Below are 22,378 nucleotides of genomic sequence, written 5' to 3' on the forward strand. Positions count from 1 at the left end.
TAACATTACTTCTACCCCTACAATGGTAACAGACTAGGGTTGTGCAAATTTAACAGTCACGTTTTTATCTATCAGTATAAATAAGTGGTCAGTAAAAATCGATCCCCCTCCTGACACTAACAACAACTTATAAATAATAAAAATGTACATGTATCACATCAATGGTCCCTAACATTTTTATTGTAAATGCATCTTATACTTTACATTTTAGCCAAAGACTCACACTGTGTAAAAGTAATGGTGCATACACATGGTCAGATACGATGAACAATTGATCGAGTTTCTGACAGTATTAAAATGAATGAAACAGTCAAAATCTGACTGCAAACACAGATCGATATCTGACGTGCGGGAACGCGCACCGTTAGTCGATGCCCTACATGTCAATGACATGAACGATTGAATGATTTTTATCGTTCATATCTGATAAGAAATCTGACCGTGTGTATGCACCATAACCGATATTGAATGCAGATTTAGATTCATTTTCCAACTCAAAAATGTTCTTTTATTAGAGCAGCTTTAAGGGGTTAAGAAAGATTAAAATATAAACACATATGTGCAGCATAATGTCTTTTAGAAGACCAGGGAATCAAACAAAAAAGGATTTTGCAGTGTTATGGAGGCCAAATAGAATGTAAGTTATTATATATGGTCTAATGCACTACCTACTGTAAATGTTATGGATATTAAGTTACAGAGCACAGCAACCATATAAAAGTATGAAGCTTTAGGCCAAGTGCCTTTATAAAAATGACAGATATTTAAGATACACAATAAGTTTCAGTAGGGAGTGCACTATTCCTGGTCATACACAAAATGTCCTAATGAACACTAAAATGAGGATGAGGATATCAGAGGTACTATTGGTACAGCCAATATTTTATGCATATAAAAATGAAACTTGCTCTTATATATGGATTATAGTGCAGTAACACTAATACAGGTTTCTCGCTAATGCTGGAATTCTCCTGTGACACCACAAATCTTGGTAACCAGCACTGCCACTTGCAGTTGGGAAGGAGGATGAATGCATGTAAATAGAGTATGTAGCATACACCGGACACAGCCCTGCTGCTACTAGTAAATTAAGTTTTTTTTTTATTGTTTTTCCATCTTCAAACAACAGAAAACATGATGACATTACAAACAGCCTGACAAATATACCAATGTGTAACTGATATAAATGGTGAACATTAACGTTTTCAAGTTTTATGACCCAAGTATGTAAATCAGAGTGGTTAGCTAAATGTTATATCTATCCCTACTGCCCGTCAATCACTGACTCGCTCACTCCCATACTAATATATCAGTGCATAGTGTAAGGGAGAGCATGTCAGAGAGAAGATCCTATAGCTATTACTACAAATATCACATTACTTTGTGTAATATGGGCTGCTCTGCTGGATGCACAGGTTAGAGCAGTGTTTCCCAACCTCGGTCCTCAAGGCACACTAACAGTCCAGGTTTTAGTGATATCCATGCTTGAGCACAGATGGTTAAATCAAAATAACTGAGGTACTAATGAAAACACCTGTGCTCAAGTATGGCTATCCTTAAAACCTGGACTGTTAGTGTGCCTTGAGGACCGTGGTTGGGAACCCCTGGGTTAGAGCATGGCATGAGCTTGTCAGCAACCACTGTAATGGACTATGAATTAACAAGATCTGAATGTTCTATATTATATGAGCTTTTAAGCAGATTTGGTCATTATAAAATTTCTCTACATGTCTATTTATCATTGTCTAGCAAAGCTTTTCCAGTTGTGTATACGTTCTGCTGAACTTGATCAGTAGTCATTTTAATATTTATACATTTGGAAGAGAAGGAAAAAAAAAAAAAAAAAAAAAAAAACCACAGGAATAAGACAGGTGGCACTAGGTTTAACATAACTATTTCTTCAGAATACTAGAAAAGCAGAAATTTGTTTCAGTAACACATGTAAAATCTAAGCTGTTTATCAGAATGATTTTAATTGGCTACAAAGCCAGGAACGTAAATTAAAGCAGCTTCACTGGTAAAGCTCTTAACTGCCCAATACTGTAGTAATGACTTTCAGCCCTACTTAGCATGAATGTACTCAAAAAGCCACTGATTACGGAATCAAAGCTGTCATTCTGTAACTTGGCAGATATAAACCAGCTTTTATTAGCATAAATGAAAGATTGCTTTGAACAGCTCTCAATCATATGATTCACCAAATCAAGGTAATGCTTTCATAGTCTGCATGGCAGGCAGCAGCCTAGCCTAATCCAGGGGAGCGGAAATTGGAGCACAATGGATGTCAACACAATACCTTCATCTCTTGCAATGATCTCACTGGCACAATCAACAGAAACACTGCATTGAGTTAAAAATCCCTGTCAGCGAGGTACAAATAAACTGCCACCTCTACCAGCGCCTGTGAGAGAAGATACAAGTCTAGGAATGTACTGGAGGAATAACTTCCTAAATGCACAACATTAGCAAAGAGCACCTATGAATCTCTCCGATGTGGATGTAAGAGACTACACACGCACAAACTGGCAGGTTACAAATAACACTTTTCCTAGAATTTGTGAACAAATATGCACATTAAGTAATGCAGGATCATTTTTAAAAGACAGTTATAAGATCACTTAAATTAATTAATCTCCAGGAAAATAACATTTGTAACATAGTTCTATAGCTTTACAAGGGTGTATGTTGGAGTTAAGCAAAATGTAAAAACTATAATTTCGGGGAGTAATCTATCCAAAACTTACTTCAGAAACAGCAGATGTGTCAACCAAGTACACTAGTGAATATATTATGGCAGACTTTCTGTAAAAAATATATATGTGTTGAGAGGCCATATACATAGAGTTGTAGACATTCATCCTCCTTCAGTCATAAAAGGTCCATTGTGTGCTTAAGAGACTCATGATAAGAGGAACAAAATAACCACGTGCTCTTGCATAGAATGCCTCCAATCCAAGCAGTATGCAGTTTGTGTATCCAGTGCAAGCACTCTTTCCTTCACAGTGTGACCTTCAGTTAGTTTTATCTTGTATGTTTGCCCCACTGGCCGTTGCTTTTAATCTCTTAGCTGAAAAGCAAGAATAATTATTTATTTATGAAAGGGTAAAGAAACAAAAACACTTAGACGAAATATGAACCCAGCAACGAAAAGGACAATATAAATAAATACATATATATAATATTCAATACAAATGATATATAAAAAGAGAACTAAATAAACTAGTTATTAGAATGAATAACATAGATGCATTCATAGGATATTACGTACATAAAGACAATAGGTTATCCAGGGGAGCTGAAATGGTAAAATTGAATTTTCTTTTAATGCTTGATAGGCTCACAAAATAAAAAAGGTCATTGGCTGGGTATCAGATTCCCTCTACGTAGGGATGCGTGCTGGCGCAGCCAGCCTTCCACTTCTCCTTTACGGCAAGACCTAGCTACTGAACATCTTGTCTTAACCACCATAAGAGCCGACAAGACATCAATGACTGTTTTAATAGCAGGTTGAAGGAGATAGTAGGTTAAGTGGTTTTATAAACTGATCATAGCCTTGGTCACCATAAAGATACTGGTTATTACCCACAACTTCATATAAAGTGGGCAAACTAAAAACATTTGAAAGCTAATATTTATCCTTATACCATTGCATATCTCCAAGTACCATTGGTGACTGTGGGTCTGATTCACTACCGTACACAACTGCGTATGCAATAGCGATTAAGCACGCAGTTCAACTGCGATAGTATGCTAAAACATTGAGATCGCAATGCCCTCGCAGCACTACACAAGGACGCCCACTTTACTTAGCACACATACGTACTGTTTAGCAAGACTGCGAAACCATCGGTACAATCGCAGCCTCACGCACACTTACACAAGCCCTGACATTACTCAGAAATTGCTAACTTCATCGCACGCTCTGAGGCCTCAGGCTGCGTATGGCATCGCAGTGGCTAATTTATGCATGCTCCTGCAATGGAGTGCAAACGAACTGGCATGCCTGAGTTTCCCAACCCCCATAACCACCCACGAACAGCACTTCCTGTCAATCATATGATACAAATGCATGTGCAGTGCAAAATAATCGCCCGATTGCGTGCGTAATCGCAGTTGCGTACGGTAGTGAATCAGGCCCCGTGCTCACTACGGGAAAAAAAAATTATCAACCATTTCCTTCAGTGAGCAAACAATTCCTGACTTCCACGTTTGATTATGTGCATAAATAGTGCAGACAGTTCCTCTTTCTAAGATACTTACACATGTCACTCATTTTGCGAATGAATCATCACTGGGCGTGCGCACTGCGGCTCACACTCATGCGCAATGGCTAACAATCGCTAGATCTGCGTAAATATCAGTATTGCGTCCATCTCTGATTCAGGCCCATAGTCCTCCACTCCCCAATGCATATTTTGTAATCTTACTTATCACACATGGCTTTGTTTGGCCAGGGGATCAGTAAATCCCTACTGCTGTCACAATTAACTAGTAAATTGCAAATAAGTGCAACAATCTGATGAAATCAAATGATCTACATCATCATGGTAGAGGTTCTTTGCATCAAGTGATAATGTATCATTTGAACCCGCACTGAGTTCAGTGTCAATATCGGAGGCATTCATCATGCCCGCTTTCCTTAATTATCACTTCCGAAAAGCTGATCTTTCAGCGGAGACAGCTTTTCAGAACAGTGGGCCTGATTCAGAGCAAGACAATATTTGCGGACGGTCGTTCTGAAAAAGGGTCCGGATATTTAAATTAAGCGCTCGCTCTTTGCGGTCTGTTGATGCCTCTATGTCTGAAGACAGTGGGGCAGATGTATAAAGCTGTGGAAAGTGACAGTGGAGAGTGATAAACCACCAACCAATCAGCTCCTGTCACTTTTCAAACACAGCCTGACAGGTAGGAGCTGAGTGGCCGGTGGTTTATCACTCTCCACTTTATCACTTTCCACAGCTTTATACATCTGCCCCACTGTCTTCAAGCTACACATGTGCCGTGTATCATCATGGGTGAGGATGGAGCTCTGTACAAAAGGTAAGTGAGGGGCACAAGTATGTCCTTGCAGGTGGCCTATTGGGTGTTTAATTATATAAATCCATTTAAAAAATAAGCATTCAACTTTATATAAGCGACACGGGGTACTGGCAATTTTCAAGTTAAGTTTGAAGCCAGATATCTCTGGTTCCCATGAGAGTGAGAGACAGAATGCAGGTACCCCCTCCCCACTAGACACAAGCCCCTCTAATTTTCAAGCTCTGACGCGCTCCTGAGCCAGCTGCGGAGCTACAGGCTTCCAACCGCGGAGTGTCTGATCTTCTAATCCAGTTACCAGTAACTCTGAAGCCCAGTATCGCCAATTCTCAGGGGGAGAGACAAGCTGTTTGTACCCCTTGGTAGACACAAGCCCCCTCGAAATTTCAAACCCAGAGCCAGCTGCAGAAGCCCATGGTGAGCGGAGCTACAGGCTTCCTACCGCAGAATGTCTGATCTGCTAACCAGGCTTCTGAATCCCAATTACCGGTAACTTTGAAGCCCAGTATCCAGGCGGGGTTGGAAAGTTCTGGCTCCCCTCTGTACAGTGGAATAATGTGTTACTAAAGGAGTGCGGGAGTGGAATGTATTAGTACACAGGTGAGGTAGGGTAATGTCTAACTATAGCAGTGAGGGAGGGGGTGCATTAGTATAGAGGTGAAGGATTAATGTGTGTGAGTGGTGAGATGGAAATGGAAACAATAAATATCTAAGGTCTACCCGGGTGAAACTTGGGTACATCAGCTAGTTCAGGGGTAGCCTACCCTGGTCCTCGAGAGCTACCAACAGTGCATGTTTTCCAGGTCCCCTCACAGATTCACAAGTGTAATAATTAGCTCCAACTGTGGATCTTTTCAAATGTGTTAGTGAGTAATGAATACACCTGTGCACCAGCTAGGTGGTGTGGAAAAAGTGAAAACACCACATCTTCCAAAATACTGATGTATTAATCGGAGGCGTGGAGGACATATGCCTGTACAAACAAATGAGATGAGGGGCAGAAACCAATCTGAACACAAAATGAACAACAAAAGTTCTTGGTCTTCATTTAAAACATCATATAGTTTTTCTAATTAGAGATAAAATGAAAAATAGGTTGGTACCTCGGATAAGTACTTACGTAATATGAGTTTGCGCTTCTTTTGTTCGGAGTGAAGAAAGGTACTGAGATAGAAGACTACTGGCAGAAAAAGGATGAATGCTGAAACTGCAATCACTGGCACAGTGTCAGTGCAGGGTACTGTACAATTGAAAGTCTTGCTCCAAAGTCTGCGAGTGCTGTTCATCTGTAACAACAACACAGAATGTATGACTTGCTCAGGGGTGTAGTAAACTTTGCTTCATAAATGTATACCTCCTGGAATGAATATGAAAATCTTCAATACAAAAATGTAAATATATTGCAACAGCAAGCACATATGGATCATTAATATCTGGGCTTCTAACAGGTAAGGTCATTTATACTGTGTCTGATCTTTTGGGAAAACAAAAAAAGAGCAGACTAGAACCACACCCATGTACAATAAAAGAGCAGACTAGAACCTCCCCCATGTACAATAGAATAGCAGACTAGAACCTCCCCCATGTACAATAGAATAGCAGACTAGAACCTCCCCCATGTACAATAGAATAGCAGACTAGAACCTCCCCCATGTACAATAGAATAGCAGACTAGAACCTCCCCCATGTACAATAGAATAGCAGACTAGAACCTCCCCCATGTACAATAGAATAGCAGACTAGAACCTCCCCCATGTACAATAGAATAGCAGACTAGAACCTCCCCCATGTACAATAGAATAGCAGACTAGAACCTCCCCCATGTACAATAGAATAGCAGACTAGAACCTCCCCCATGTACAATAGAATAGCAGACTAGAACCTCCCCCATGTACAATAGAATAGCAGACTAGAACCTCCCCCATGTACAATAGAATAGCAGACTAGAACCTCCCCCATGTACAATAGAATAGCAGACTAGAACCTCCCCCATGTACAATAGAATAGCAGACTAGAACCTCCCCCATGTACAATAGAATAGCAGACTAGAACCTCCCCCATGTACAATAGAATAGCAGACTAGAACCTCCCCCATGTACAATAGAATAGCAGACTAGAACCTCCCCCATGTACAATAGAATAGCAGACTAGAACCTCCCCCATGTACAATAGAATAGCAGACTAGAACCTCCCCCATGTACAATAGAATAGCAGACTAGAACCTCCCCCATGTACAATAGAATAGCAGACTAGAACCTCCCCCATGTACAATAGAATAGCAGACTAGAACCTCCCCCATGTACAATAGAATAGCAGACTAGAACCTCCCCCATGTACAATAGAATAGCAGACTAGAACCTCCCCCATGTACAATAGAATAGCAGACTAGAACCTCCCCCATGTACAATAGAATAGCAGACTAGAACCTCCCCCATGTACAATAGAATAGCAGACTAGAACCTCCCCCATGTACAATAGAATAGCAGACTAGAACCTCCCCCATGTACAATAGAATAGCAGACTAGAACCTCCCCCATGTACAATAGAATAGCAGACTAGAACCTTGCCCATGCACCATAGAATAGCAGACTAGAACCTCGCCCATGTACAATAGAATAGCACACTAGAACCTCACCCATGTAAAATAGAATATGACTTATTGTCTTACAAAAATATCTTTGTACGTGTTTGGACCTTTTTAATTGAATGTGCAGTGTATTACAAAAAGTAAAACAACCAAAACATTCAAAGGGACTGCAACATTTTACTTAATTGTGCCCAGCACAGGGGAAAAAAATATAATAAACAGCTTTAGGTTATACCTCCGAGCAGGCTTGAAAACAAACAAAAAGTGTACCCGATACCTTTTGCCAGTTCATATTTTTGGCTTTTTGAGACATGCCCATGATACTAATGTATCAGCTTCAAAAAACAGAATAATTATCCTTTACATTAGATAAATACAAATTTCAAAAAAAAAAAATTTTTTTTTTTTTTACAAAATTCTACTCCTACACTGTGCTAGTATCCAATCCTAACAAAGGCTGCAGATATGCAGAAAGCACACCATGAAAATGCTTTAAAAAATGTATGCCCAACATCATTGTAATGTACCAGACTAATCTAAAACTAGTCAAATTATAATGTTTACGCTTTTCTCAATAAAGCATACATCAACAAGTCATCACACACTAGTAGAAATAACCATACACAAACTTACAGCATCCTCTAAGTCGATGCACAGGGCATTTTTGTGCTCTAACCAAGTGTATAAGTCACTCAGACTGCGGTAGCTGTCATTGCAATTTCGGCATACACTGGAATTATCATCTGCTTTTATTGAAAATGGTGGTATCTGAAATCAGACAACATGTGTGTGTAAAAACAAATAATGTAGCAGTGTTTAATAGATAAACAATGTTATATTAATATATAAAACCATACAAGTCCTGGACATCTTTTTAGATTATTCTAAAAAATATATATAATTCTGAATATATTTATGAGAATAACAAATCAAAGTAAAAGATTACCTGCTTTGTTTTGTTAAAGCACTGGATCAAGTCATCAAATAAATTCATAAATTTGGTGGTGTTGCTTAGTATCTCTGTGTTGTTCTGTAAGCAATCTTGGGAAAATGAAGACTAATTAAATACAATGATTGTATGTGCATAGTTGCAGTTGTAATGGTACAGGAAAGAACATACCTATATGACTGTTTACTCAAAAGGTATAAACAACACACACATAGGGGTCAATCCAGTTAGGTGCGAGTAGGGTCCTGCGAGCCGCTCTCATGGCGAACTCGCACTGCAAATATCATTTGCCGTCCAATTCCAAACTTGCATTGATTTTTCTGAGTAAATTCAAGTTTATTTGTGTACACCCCTCTGAGAAGGTAAAAATGTCAGGACGCAGTGCAGGACTTGTGGTTCACCGCTCCCAATAAATAATCATGCAATTGGAGTGGTAAAACTAGCTTAATTTGGCCAATAAAGACATGTCAGTTTTCAGGTGGATTTCTCTAAATAGCTCAATAATGAGTTAAATGTGGGGCAGGTATGCGGAGGTGTAAACGATGCGGGGCAGGTGCCCCATGCGGAGGTGTAAACGATGCGGGGCAGGTGCCCCATGCGGAGGTGTAAACGATGCGGGGCAGGTGCCCCATGCGGAGGTGTAAACGATGCGGGGCAGGTGCCCCATGCGGAGGTGTAAACGATGCGGGGCAGGTGCCCCATGCGGAGGTGTAAACGATGCGGGGCAGGTATGTGGAGGTGTAAACGATGCGGGGCAGGTATGTGGAGGTGTAAACGATGCGGGGCAGGTATGTGGAGGTGTAAACGATGCGGGGCAGGTATGTGGAGGTGTAAACGATGCGGGGCAGGTATGTGGAGGTGTAAACGATGCGGGGCAGGTATGTGGAGGTGTAAACGATGCGGGGCAGGTATGTGGAGGTGTAAACGATGCGGGGCAGGTATGTGGAGGTGTAAACGATGCGGGGCAGGTATGTGGAGGTGTAAACGATGCAGGGCAGGTGCTGTATGTGGAGGTGTAAATGATGCAGGGCAGGTACTGTATGTGGAGGTGTAAACGATGCAGAGCAGGTATGTGGAGGTGTAAACGATGCAGAGCAGGTATGTGGAGGTGTAAACGATGCAGGGCAGGTGCTGTATGTGGAGGTGTAAATGATGCGGGGCAGGTACTGTATGTGGAGGTGTAAACGATGCAGGGCAGGTATGTGGAGGTGTAAACAATGCGGGGCAGGTGCTGTATGTGGAGGTGTAAACGATGCAGGGCAGGTACTGTATGTGGAGCTGTAAATGATGCCGGACAGATACGTGGAGGTGTTGTATTGATAGGAGATGGGCTTTTGAACTTGCAGATGAGAGGTAAAAGTGTTTATTCCAACTTTTTACAAAGTTTAGTGCAAACTGGCATTTCTAGTTGGGTTTCATGTTTCTTGGGAGCGTGCATTAGGGCAAAAGGTGCAAGTTTCATAAAACAAACTCGCATTTGCAAACTCGCATCTAACTAGACTGATCCCATAGTGTTAGCAGATCATACTCGATTAGCTGCAGTAATATGTAGCAAAATTCTGGCTTCTAAAGGAATTCAGAAAGACAGCCACAACTTGACATAGTATATTTACGATTCTCATTAATTAAGCACTCAGTAGGAGTGGACAATTTCTAAATAGAGGTGGCTAATAGTGCTACAGGTTATGTCATCATCATCATGTGGTGCTTTGTTTTAGGGGCTGGCTCGTCATCTTCTATTAGTAAGATGGATCTAACAGCTCGCACAAAGGCAGGAATATTCATTTTTGACTGACTCTCTTCCTCCCCCTGAGGGGAGTCAGTGTTAGAGATATCAGCATCTTCTGCCTCCACAGATGACACTTCAGAATCTGAGAGCTGCGTGGATTGTGAGGATAACACAGGACGATAGAAGGTTTACTGGGTAGAGGCTTCTCACCGTGCAACATAGTTTGAAAAGCTGTAGAGGTAGCCACCAGACTCTGTACTGAGCTAGAGAATACATCTACCCATGGAGGGAGCACAGATGGTACCTGTATTGCTTGAACCTGTTGTGGCAACCCCGGAGTTGGAATTACGGCCTGCTGTGGTAACCCCACAGGGGAAATCACAGTCTGTACCGCTATGCGGTCCACAATAGTAGCCAGCACCTGAGAAAAGGAAGCCCAGGGGAGCTCTTGTGCAGGAGCTGGGGGTCTGATGAGCCTGGTGGAGTATAACATTTAACACATAACCCATCTTGTATCAAATCCTCCTCACTTAGGCCTGCAGCACATAATTTGCATGATAGCAGTATGGGTGCGGATGCTTGCTTGCTACTCTTGCCTTTGCTAGACATAGCTGTAGAGTAGTATAGCACACAATACGGCACTGGGTATAATGCAATCACTGTGTATGTAGGATACAAGTAGGAATGCAATATACTGGTCCTATCTTAGGCAAATTGCAGGAGCGCACAGCACAAATATGGCAGCGCAGTAACCAACTGTATGTGATAACCCTCACCAATACATTTATTGTAGAGATGTGAGGTTCTGGGAAAACCCCTGAATACACCTGTATGTTAGAGCAAAGTCAGAAATTAAAGGGAAATATATATACTGAGAGTATAGAGCAATATATAGACACAGGCAGCGCTAGCATAAGTCACATACAATGCAGAAATACAATAGAACTGCAGAATGGCACTACAATTAACTACACAGATTCTGTGGTCAGTGACTCAACATATGGTAGGCTATAGTGCTACATAACCTGACTCCAGGGAGAGGTATGTAGGGGGACCGGACCCTGCGTTTCCCTGAGAGAGCTGCAGCTGAGCCTGGAGAAAATGGCCGCCGGAGACCTCTGAGGCGGCTTGGTCAGAGAAGCAGAGCAGTTCAGGAAAGCGAGAGGAGGAATGGCACCCTGAGCTGAGGGGAGGGGCCGCTTTAATGGGGAAACCTGACCGCCCCATGCTGATTTTTAACCACTGCTCCATCTGAACCCTGGTGGTCTAGTGGATCACTTTGGACAAAGCCTGTGTCACTCTGAGCGCCTCCGGTCTGTCCTCTTAGACCGGAGGTATGACTGCCAATCCGCGGGTCACCGCAAGTGATGACCCGCCTTACCTGTCCCCTTGCGTCTGGGCTGCAGTCTGGGTCCGTCTGCGGGATGCCAGCCAAAGCTGGCGTTGTGGCACCCAGAGGGGTGACGGAGCGTCAACGCAGACGTCCTGTGGACAGTCTGCTGCTGCACGATCAGCAGGAAAAGGTAAAATAAACAAAATCATAAAATAAAAAGCTATTTGGGCTGCCTAAGCAGCCCACTTCATAATGGTGCCACGACTCCGGTCGGGCAACGACGAAACTGAGGTGCATATGGCTCGGGGGCGTGGTATAGGGGGTTGGACCAGGGCATCCTGGTAACTGTGTGGTGCCCGGTCCTAAACCGTCACCTACACCCCAAGGTCTCCCTGTGGACCGTGAAGAAGAAAGTGTAGTTATTTTCATAACTGGATGACATTATTAATGGATGGCATACTTTTTAAATATATTTGCTTGTTGTTATTAAAAATAGTTTTTACACCCTTTTCAAAAAATGTGCTTTGTTTGTTTTTTCTTCATTATACATGTTTATTAGAAAAAATACATGAGCATCTGAAACCAAAGTAGTATCTGCTACAGACAGGAGTTGAAGTTATTTATCGTAAGGGTCCACATAACTGAGAGTGTGTCCTATTCTGTACATCATCCTTATCCCATTGGGTTTCCCTTTGGTTTCAACTTCTTGTGGTTCACAAGATTTATCCTATATTATCAGGCAGGGAGTGATCACTGTATGTATGTGAGTCTATGTGGCAGTATTACTCTCTATACATTTCTTTTAATTGTATGAGTAACAAAGAAGAGTTGTGGCAATATATGCAGTAAAAAAAAATTTATGTGAAGGACTGATGTATTTCAGGACACAAGTGTGCGCTGTTATCTAGATCTCTCTTTTGTGTATTCATGGTTAATCTTTTGTGTTTGGGTGAAACACTTTGATATTGAAGAGATCGACCTTGACTGTGCTTTATTCAAGACTTTAGCCTATATTGTATTATATCTCATTTAAGCTCTTTCTATAATGAGCATGCCGCCTTACTTACTGTACTCCACTTACACTTGCCTGCCCCCATTCTGCCACTCCAGGAATTCTAAATGATGCCCAAAACATACCTCCCAATGTAATGATTTCAGCAGGACAGTCCCGCTTTTCGGGCACTGTCCTATCCGCGGGCTGCATAGCATCCGCACTGTGCCAGGAGAGGCTAGGGGCCAGTGTTTCCCCTTTCAAAATGTACAGATTTCCTGGTATTTACCAGTTTTTTTTCTGGTTTTCCAGGAAAAGTCCCTGCAAATTCCCTATAATTGTTTTCTTAAAATGTTGTGGTAATTACATAACAGGATAGCTAATAAAAAATTCAAGACTGAAAAGGTAATTCTATCCTAGTAGTAAAAAAAAAATAATAATCAAAAAGTGGATGCACTATGGCTTCACTTTGCCAACTGCCAGATTTCCCTGTAAACATGCGGCTCCAAACTAGGTTTGACAAGTTGTCTTGAAAAAGGATCTCCAATCCGAAACGCATTGACAGGGAGGTGTTGGAACTCTGCATGCTGTCTGGTGTCTCGCCCGACTTAATTCTCATCATGGAGGAACTAATTGTTTTCTTTGGACTTTTTATATCTAATTTAACAGATCATATGTTCCTCTACTTATTGTATATAATCCCAGCAGGTGTTATTATTTATGTCCTTTAAGCTGCATGCCACTTATGTGACAATTTTATATAATATATAGACACACACATTATATATATATATATATATATATATATATATATATTATATATACACACACACACACACACATCTTACTTGTTGTGTATATATTACACGGTAATTGTCACCACCGCTTGTTCCTAGTGAACCATTTGGTCTGGGTGAAATATCCTATATACAAGCTGGAAAGTAGTTTAAAAAGATACCTTTATGTGAACAGTACAAGAGTGATTTAGGTAAGTTCACTCCAGAGATTTCTATTGAGAATATTGACTACTTAAAAGGTATCTTTAGTGGCCCGCAGTTCGATTATGTGCATGACGAAAGAGATAATTTATGTAAAGTGTTGTACATACAGTTAACACTGAATCGTAACCTATGTGAAGGAAAGAAAATTCAGGAAGCTTCACAGTGGAGGGATATCTAGAAGTTTTTGTCCTAGACTAGCACCTCCATAAAGGTGTGATATGGGTTCAAATCCCGACAGCGGCTGCCCGACAAAGGAGGAAATCCTGATCGTCCTAAAGGTAAGTACAAACTAATCTAATTCTACCGCCTAACCCTCCTTTAGGGTGCCTAACCCTAACCTTCCCCCCCTGTGCCTAACAATAACCAGTGGCAAACGCAGGATTTCTAGAGGGGGGTTTCCAAATGGAATCGGTATGAAATTCCCGGCAGCGCCTGGCCGACAACAGCAGAGTTCCCGGCAGCGGAAGCCCGACAGTGCTGGAAATCCCGATCGTAGATAGGTAAGTTCTAACTAACCTAACCCCCTAACTCTTCTTAGGGGTGCCTAACCCTAACCCCCCCTTCCCCGCTACCTAAACCTAAGTCCCCACGGGCGGTGACTAACCCTAAGTCCTCCCCCGGGGGTGCCTAACCCTCCGTCCCTCCCTCCCCCTAGCCTAACCCTAACCCTCCCTCCCTCCCCCTAGCCTAACCCTAACCCTCCCGGGGGGTGCCTAACCCTAAGTCCCTCCCGGGTGCCCTAATCCTAACCTTCCCCCCCCCCCCCCCGCGGCGCCCGGCATTGGGGAAATGTCAGGCATCTACATCTAGACACCCGGCATTTCATCCCTCGCCGGGATATGACAGTCGGGAAGCCGGCTGCCGGTATTAAGGCAGCCGATTGTATACCTTCCAAATGTGTGATTTTAGAGTGAGTGTGGACAGTCCATGAAGAGGGCATATTTACCACTTATCCAGCTTTAATATGCATCATACAAAGTGTATTGTGTGTCATAATTCCAGCATATACAGGACTAGCGATCACAATAAGTTATTAAATGCGGCAGTAGGGCCATCCTGCTTGAGCTGAATGTTTTTATTTTAGATGTGGGCTCCATTCTAGAGCATGGGAGCAAATCCGGGAGTCTGGGGGAGCAGCAGAAGAACCTAGCACTGTAAATATGTAAATATTGGGCTCTATAGCAGTGCATCCCTAACAGTGCATGTTTTCCAAATCCCCTAATTGGTGCACAGGTGTATTTATTACTGGCTGATACATGTTAAAAGATCCACAGGTGGTGCTATTTATTTAATTTATGATACTGAGAAGAACATGCAGCGCTAGTAAAATTCCATTACATTACTATTTCTATTGTGGTCATAGTGTGGGTTGGGGAGGGGGGTTTCCAGGCAGAAACCCCCCCTGCGTTTGCCTATGATAACCCCCCCTCTAAGTGCCTAAACCTAGCCCCCCCCTTCCCCGCTGCCTAAACCTAAGTCCCCCGGGGGGGTGCCTAACCCTCCCTCCCCCTAGCCTAACCCTAACATCCCGGGGGGTGCCTAACCCTAAGTCCCCCCCGGGAACCCTAAACCTAACCCTTCCCCCGCGGCTGTCCGCTGCGGCACCCGGCATCCGCTCGATCGGGATGCCGGGTGTCGGTCTCCCGACGTCGGTCAAATGACAGCCATCTAGATTTAGACACCTGTCATTCGTCCCTAGTTGGGATTACAGTGTCTGGAAGCCGGCTGTCGGCATTTAGACCGTCAGCTTCCGGACTACATCCCCTCTATAAGGACCTTCCCTCTATTATTAATGTGGTGTTTTATATTGTGGGTGTGGTAACACCTAAGAGGGTTGTTATTTTAGGAAGCTGCTGTTTATTGCACAAGTATTCAGCATTTTCCCTTTATATACTTACTGTTGGGGCCTGTCCAGCAGCCACCAGAGCGCTGGGCAAACACCCAGCATGACAAGAAGGGGGGCGTGATGCGCAGTCACTCCCCCAAAATGATCGCAAGGAAGCGTGGCATTGCACGTCATGAAGCCACGCTCATTCTCTGGTGTTCATTCGACAATACCGACCCCATCCTCCCCAGTGTTGGGAGGCATGCCTAAAGTGCCGATCCAGCACATTGAGGTTATTAACATCTGCCATAAGCATTTAATGCATGTTAGATAATTCCCCATTTCCCTTTGCAGACTAATTTAAAACTAGGAAACCACATTCCCATTAATACACAACCCAAGTTATTCATCTATTCTCTATGGTTGACAAGGATGATGTCAGATAATATTTAAAAAAATATATTTCTTGCATTTTTAGCATTAAATGACACCAAGGGGCTCGATCCAATTAGGTGTGAAGGAGTTGCCGTCGCAACAGCATAGGAATGCCACAAACGGCACTGCAATTTGCCCCCCCCTCGCGGCCCTATCTCATACAGGATTGCACTCTTTTGCTTGCAACCCTATGAGGTTGGGCACAAAGATCTGCAAGTCTGGTGCTACTGCTCTTACTCGCTTGTGCAAGTAATTCGCAACTAATTGGATCAAGACATAAAAATGCTGTCCTTTCAGAGAAAACCTCCGTTCCATAGAACATATCCCTACAAATAACAAATGGTAGACAAGTCTCTCCAGGGCCTAGCTCTGTTACTTGAAGCCGACAGATACGTTGCACTGTGGCTCATGGTCTTAGAGGACTCAACAAACATAGATCTACAAAAGAGCTCCAAAGTACGTATTTTCTTAAAGAATAATCGCAACCTGGGATTTTGATTGTGAGCATGGTCAGCTGCAAAAGAGGGGCTTTATCTGCTATAATGAGGAGCAGTTGTCCAGAAGTGAAAACATCTTTAAATGTCACAAAAAATATCAGTAGAATATTATAAGCAATACTCACTTGCACACTTGGAATTGCTCCACAAGTCATCAAAGAAATCATTAAGGGCGACTATGACCTGCACCCGATCAGATTGCAGTAGTATTGTTGTACAGCTGATTGTGCTGTTCTGCGGATTGTATGAAATCACATAAAACAAAAAATTGAAAGAGGCAATAAAATCTTACGGTGGTAGATCAAAACTATGTAAAGTATATTTAACCGATAGCCAAGTATATTTATTAAGTCAGATGCAACATTAATAAGACACTAAAGTACAGTTTAAAAAAAAAACCTTCAAAAGTATACTTTTATTTTAGGACATCAGTAATGAATAGCACTAGGCAGAGTCACATGCTATAGAGGAAGACAGCAATGTGCCATATGATGCACTGGAAAATTGCAAAACATAAATAGATCATTTTATTACTCATCTTCCACAGTTGTGTTTATTCAATGAAAGCATGTTCTAAGAAAAAAAAAAAAAGCTTTCGAGTTGGGAAATTTCAAATGGTGCAATTGAATATATATATCAATCAGCATTCACACATTAGAAAATTGTAGCTGCTATGTTATAATTCAGGTGTATAATTCCAAATGTATTTGCAGCTATCAGAGACTAATGGTGAGTATATCATATCTAAGATTTTAATTTGATTTACAGAAAAGATAAACTTTCATTTAACATGCTAGGAAAAATTATTAAAATACACTGCTAAGTAAATAGATAGGTGTGGCACCGGGATCGGTATAAAATATAAATGCCGGCGGACGCATGTCCGGCGGTTCGAATCCCGACGCTGGAATACCGGCAGTGAAGATCCCGACAGGTAAATATTTTCTATATTCACTAACCTAACCCCCCCCCCTAATCCTCCCTTAGGGGTGCCTAACCCCCCTGTAAGTTCCTAAACCTAAGCCCCCCTTCCCCACAGCCTAAACCTAAGTCTCCCGGCGTAGGTAAAATGACAGGCGTCTGAATTTCTACGCCTGACATTTGACCCCCTGCCGGTATTAGACAGTCGGGAAGCCAGTGGTCGGCATTTCGACTGCCGGCTATCTGACTGCATCCCGTGGCACCATGCGCGCAGCCGGTAAGGGGTGGGGGGGAAAGGTGGTTTGTGCCCACGTTCATGTGAATAGGAGAGAGTACATAGCAGTCTATGCACAGGGCACACAGAGGCATTGGTGTGAGTGAAGGCACTGCTGCCACTAGTCTGTATAGCGCTGCTGGTCACGTGGCCACTCCTGCAACAGGGCCCCTATGCAAAGCAATACAAAAGCTGGGGCGCAACAGCTAGTTAAATATAAAATGATACATGCTGTATTGGGGGGGGGGTCTACTACTGTATTTCACCAAAATGTGCTCAAGATGCACATTTTACATTCACATAAAGTAATTCAAACAATTTGGGAAATAAGGTTTAGTGGAAAACATGAAAAAAAAAAAAACATATTAAACCGCATGACTGTGACATATGTAATTAAAAGACCTTTTGAAAAATTATTCTGGCCCCCAACACACCTGTAAAGGATTTCCAATCTTGTTCATGGTGACTTTGAGCTGTAAATATTCCTTGTAGCAGTGCTGGCAGAGGCGCACAGGCCATGCCTTGCTCGCCAAGCAGTTGCTGAGGTCAGCACTATTGTTAGCAAATTCATGTAAAAGTGGGAGACAACCAGAAGGGTCCAATACATCAGGTGCCAAAGAATAGGGTGATAGCAGTGAGAGAGAAAGCTGCTCTGCCCACAGCGACTTGGGTATCAAGTCAGAAACCACTGCCCTCTGGGAGTCATCAAAGAGCCCTTGTGAACCCAAGCAAGCCCCACAAAACAGCAAGCACAATAGGGAATCCATGGCATACATCATACAAAGTGGTACAGGCACAATAGCACACGCAGCTCTCTATGTGGTGTGTTACGTACTGCTGCACACTTCTCTATGGAGTCTGTAACTGATACACTCAAACCATCCAGATATTAGTATACTTTTAAACACTATGCAATCTATAATCACTCCATAGTGACTGTTACACACCTCTAGAAGCAATTAACCCTCTCTCAGGGCAGCACATTTCTCATGTACACTAAGAAAATGGTATGCACTTAATGCAGCAGCCTTTCTCAGCCAACACGACAAGAGCTGCAGAGCTCCGCTACACACGGATAGCACACTCACGCAGTTACACACACACTACACACACACCATTAGCTGCTGCCTGTAACCAGCGACGAGTCTCTCAGAGCCAGCACTTCCGTGTTCACAGGGGAGGGGGCGGGGCTTCCCGGGAGGTCACTCTCGTTCCCAGTCACGTGACACATGTCGTAGGCTGCTCGTTCAGTCTCAGTCGATAGTTCTCAATCTCATCACATAAACAGTGCTTGCATGTGACAGTCCCAAGTTTTAATATTAATAATTACTATTGATCACTGCGCAGTACAATTCCTAGTATTCTGTATTTTACTATTTTAAAACTGTACGGTACGGTTCCTGATGTGCAGTGGAAATTCTTTATAGAAACATGATATTGTAACCAAGTTTAATATACATCATGGAGTCCATTTATTATTAATTATCACATTTGCAATGCGATCTGGGCCTGGAGTGCTGTTGGGGCTACCACATATCATATGTGCAGTCCCGCTGACTACGTGCACGGCTACCGTTGCCGGGGGAGAGTTCCTATGGAAACCTCTCCTGGTAAGTTTTGCGATGTGTAGCCCGTTGGCTACAATCGGCTAACACCATGTTCAGATGGCGTTGGCTGCAGGGGTCAATATCCGTGGTAAAACAGTATCACATATCCCATTGAAACCTGTGGGGGCTGTGGCTGTCTGCGGGTATTGAGGGATCACAGCAGGTGTCGGAGATATCTGCTGCGGTCCCTCCTTCATACATAGGGGTGATACTAAATATTTGCGGTTACCCCCAAAAAACAGGGGTGTTTTCAGGGAATAAGCTGCAAATATTTAATGATAAATGGACTCCCATGTTATGATGGGATTTGTAGGAAGAATGCACATCTGAAGCCTGGCATCGAATGGTTGCCAGGCTTCAGACATGAAATCCAGTGATTGCATCACAACCATTCAAAGGTATAACCATTGATGGTTATGCTTTGTGCGTATGCAGAATCAGTCACAGCTTTACATATGTGCACTGCAGCTGAGCTGCGGACACCACTTCCGGGTGTCCACAACTGAAAAAAACTACCAGCCAAGTTGGCAAGTATGTTCTATATGCTACTGCTATGGTATGCAGTTGGGATGCCAACGGTCTAAATGCCAACCGTCGGCATCCAAACTGTCTAATCCCGGCAAGGGTCTAATGACAGGTGTCGAAAACGCCTGTCAATTTACCTACACCGGGAACCAGAAGTCCGGCATCCCGATCGGACAGCCGTGCGGCAGGGGGGGTTAGGTTAGGGGCTCCTGGGGGGGACTTAGGGTTCGGCTAGGGAAAAGTGGGGGTTAGGGTTAGGTATCCCCTGGGGGAGGTTAGGGTTAGGCAACCAACCGGGAGACTTAGGTTTAGGTTGCTGGGAAGTGGGGGTTAGGTTTAGGCACTTACTTGGGGGGGAGGTTAGGGTTAGGCACCCCTAAGGGAGGGTTAGGTTAGTTAGTACTTTCCTTAGCTGCTGTCGGGATCTCCACTGGTGCCGGTCTTCCGGCATCGGGATTTGAACCGCGTCCGGCGGTATTTCATACCAATCCCTACAGTTATACCTTTCATATCCCTATGTTTTAAGCTATATGTTACTCTACCTGGTTCAATAAACCTAAGGACTGGTGAAGCTGTACCATGTGTGAACTAATCTCCACGAGCACCAAACAACTGTACAAAATTGTCAACAACTTACAGTGCGTTGCAAAAGTATTCACCCCTCTTGGCTTTTTACCTTTATTGTTACATTACAACCTGTAATTTATTTATTTTTTTAATCTAAATTTTATGTGATGGATCTGAACAAAATAGTCTAATTTGGTGAAGTGAAATCAGAAAAATATGTATAAAAAAGAATCTTTATAAATAAAATTCTGAACAAACCTGCCAAGAGAGGGCCGCCCTCCAAATCTCACAGACCGGGCAAGGAGAGCATTAATCAGAGAGGCAGCACATAGACCAAAGGTAACCCTGAAGGAGCTGCAGAGTTCCACAGCAGAGACTGGTGTATTTGTGCATGTGGCCACAATAAGCTGTACACTCCATAGAGCTGGGCTTTATGGAAGAGTGGCCAGAAAAAAGCCATTACTTAGTGATAAAAATAAGAAGACACGATTTGAGTTTGCCAAAAGGCATGTGGGCGAATCCCCAAATGTATGGAGGAAGGTGCTCTGGTCAGATGAGACTAAAATTTAACTTTTCGGCCATCAAGGAAAACGCTATGTCTGGCACAAACCCAACACCCCAACAACACCATCCCCACAGTGAAACATGGTGGTGGCAGGCTGGCAGCATCATGCTGTGTGGATGTTTTTCAGCAGCAGGGACTGGGAAACTGATTCGAGTCGAGGGAAAGATGGATGGTGCTAAATACAGGGATATTCTTGAGCAAAACCTGTTCCAGTCTGCCTGTGATTTGAGACTGGGATGGAGATTCACCAGGACAATGACCCGAAGCATACTGCTAAAGCAACACTCAAGTGGATTAAGGGGAAACATTTAAATGTGTTGGAATGGCCAAGTCAAAACCCAGATCTGTGGTCAGACTTGAAGATTGCTGTTCACAAGCGGAAACCATCCAACATGAAGGAGCTGGAGCAGTTTTGCCTTGAGGAATGGGAAAAAATTCCAGGGGCAAGATATAGCAAGCTCATAGAGACTTATCCAAAGAGACTTGCAGCTGTAATTGCCGCAAAAGGTGGCTCGACAAAGTACTGACTTTAGGGGGGTGAATATTTGTGCACGCTGAAGTTTTCTGTTATGTTGTCCTAAATGTTGTTTGATTCACAATATTAAAAAAAACACAACTTCACAGTTGTAAGCATGTTCTGTGAATGAAATGATGCATACCTTCAAACAATCCATTTTAATTCCAGGTTGTGAGGCAACAAAACATGAAAAATGCAAAGGGGGGTGAATACTTTTGCAAGGCACTGTATATACTTTGGCCAAGTGCATTTCCTCCTGGTGGGTAAATTGTCTGGGGGTTGGCTACATCCAGCACCACTGCTGTGCACCGCACTGTTACACAGTTCTGCACATAGGTTAGGGCCCAGCAGTGGCAAATAGATTCCAGATCCCCATACACCTACCAATACTCTGCTAATATAATGAAAACCAGCATAGCCTCTTCAGCATAGGGCCTGCAAAAAAAAGACACTGAATGCACTATGGCCCATCTCATCTTGTGCAGTGGGTGTTAGGCAATAAGAGTTTTGAAAAACAAATGTTTTCATCAATGGCGGTTCTAAAGGCGGGCTACCAGGGCTGTCGCCCGGAGCGCCGGCCCCTAGAGGGTGCCACTGATTCCCCAGAAGAAAAAAAAAAGCGCCGGTCCCCCCCCCCACGCTAGCCGCCACAGGGAGGCTTCATTTGCTGGGCGCACGCTGAGATTTGTTACCAGCAGGCACCCGACTCCCTCTCTGCAGCGGCAGCCGAAAGCCGGAGCTCACTCCAGCTCCGGCTTCCGGCTCCCACAGAGAGCACTATGGGAGGGTTGTCATGGCGTCTCTCCCATAGATCCGTGGAGCCGCGGTCGGACCGGACGGCAGCGGACGAAGGAGCGTGGCTTAAGGTAAGTATTGTGTTTGTATTTTAATTGTATTTTTTTTTTCAGAAGCACCAGCACTGGGGGCAGGACTATATAGGGGGCATTACTACTGGGGGGTATTCTATAGGGGGAATTACTACTGGGGGCACGACTACAGGGGGACATTACTAATGCGG

The 22,378-nt window shown here is 43.2% G+C and overlaps 1 protein-coding gene across 1 annotated transcript; it reads right to left on the reverse strand.

The window, feature by feature from the left end:
* Positions 1-1,078: 1,078 nt before the first annotated feature.
* Positions 1,079-18,751, reverse strand: OSTM1 (osteoclastogenesis associated transmembrane protein 1). The gene is made up of 6 exons (XM_088460453.1): positions 18,014-18,751; positions 16,510-16,618; positions 8,571-8,665; positions 8,258-8,392; positions 6,158-6,323; positions 1,079-3,067 (listed from the first exon to the last, which is right to left on the reverse strand). Exons 1-6 carry the CDS (start codon positions 18,356-18,358, stop codon positions 3,012-3,014), a joined length of 906 nt encoding a protein of 301 aa, XP_088316579.1. The 5' UTR covers positions 18,359-18,751; the 3' UTR covers positions 1,079-3,011.
* Between the last annotated feature and the right edge of the window lie 3,627 nt (positions 18,752-22,378).

Source organism: Taudactylus pleione, unplaced genomic scaffold, assembly GCF_031769625.1.
Source record: "Taudactylus pleione unplaced genomic scaffold, aTauple2 ptg000046l, whole genome shotgun sequence".
Lineage (NCBI taxonomy): Eukaryota > Metazoa > Chordata > Amphibia > Anura > Myobatrachidae > Taudactylus > Taudactylus pleione.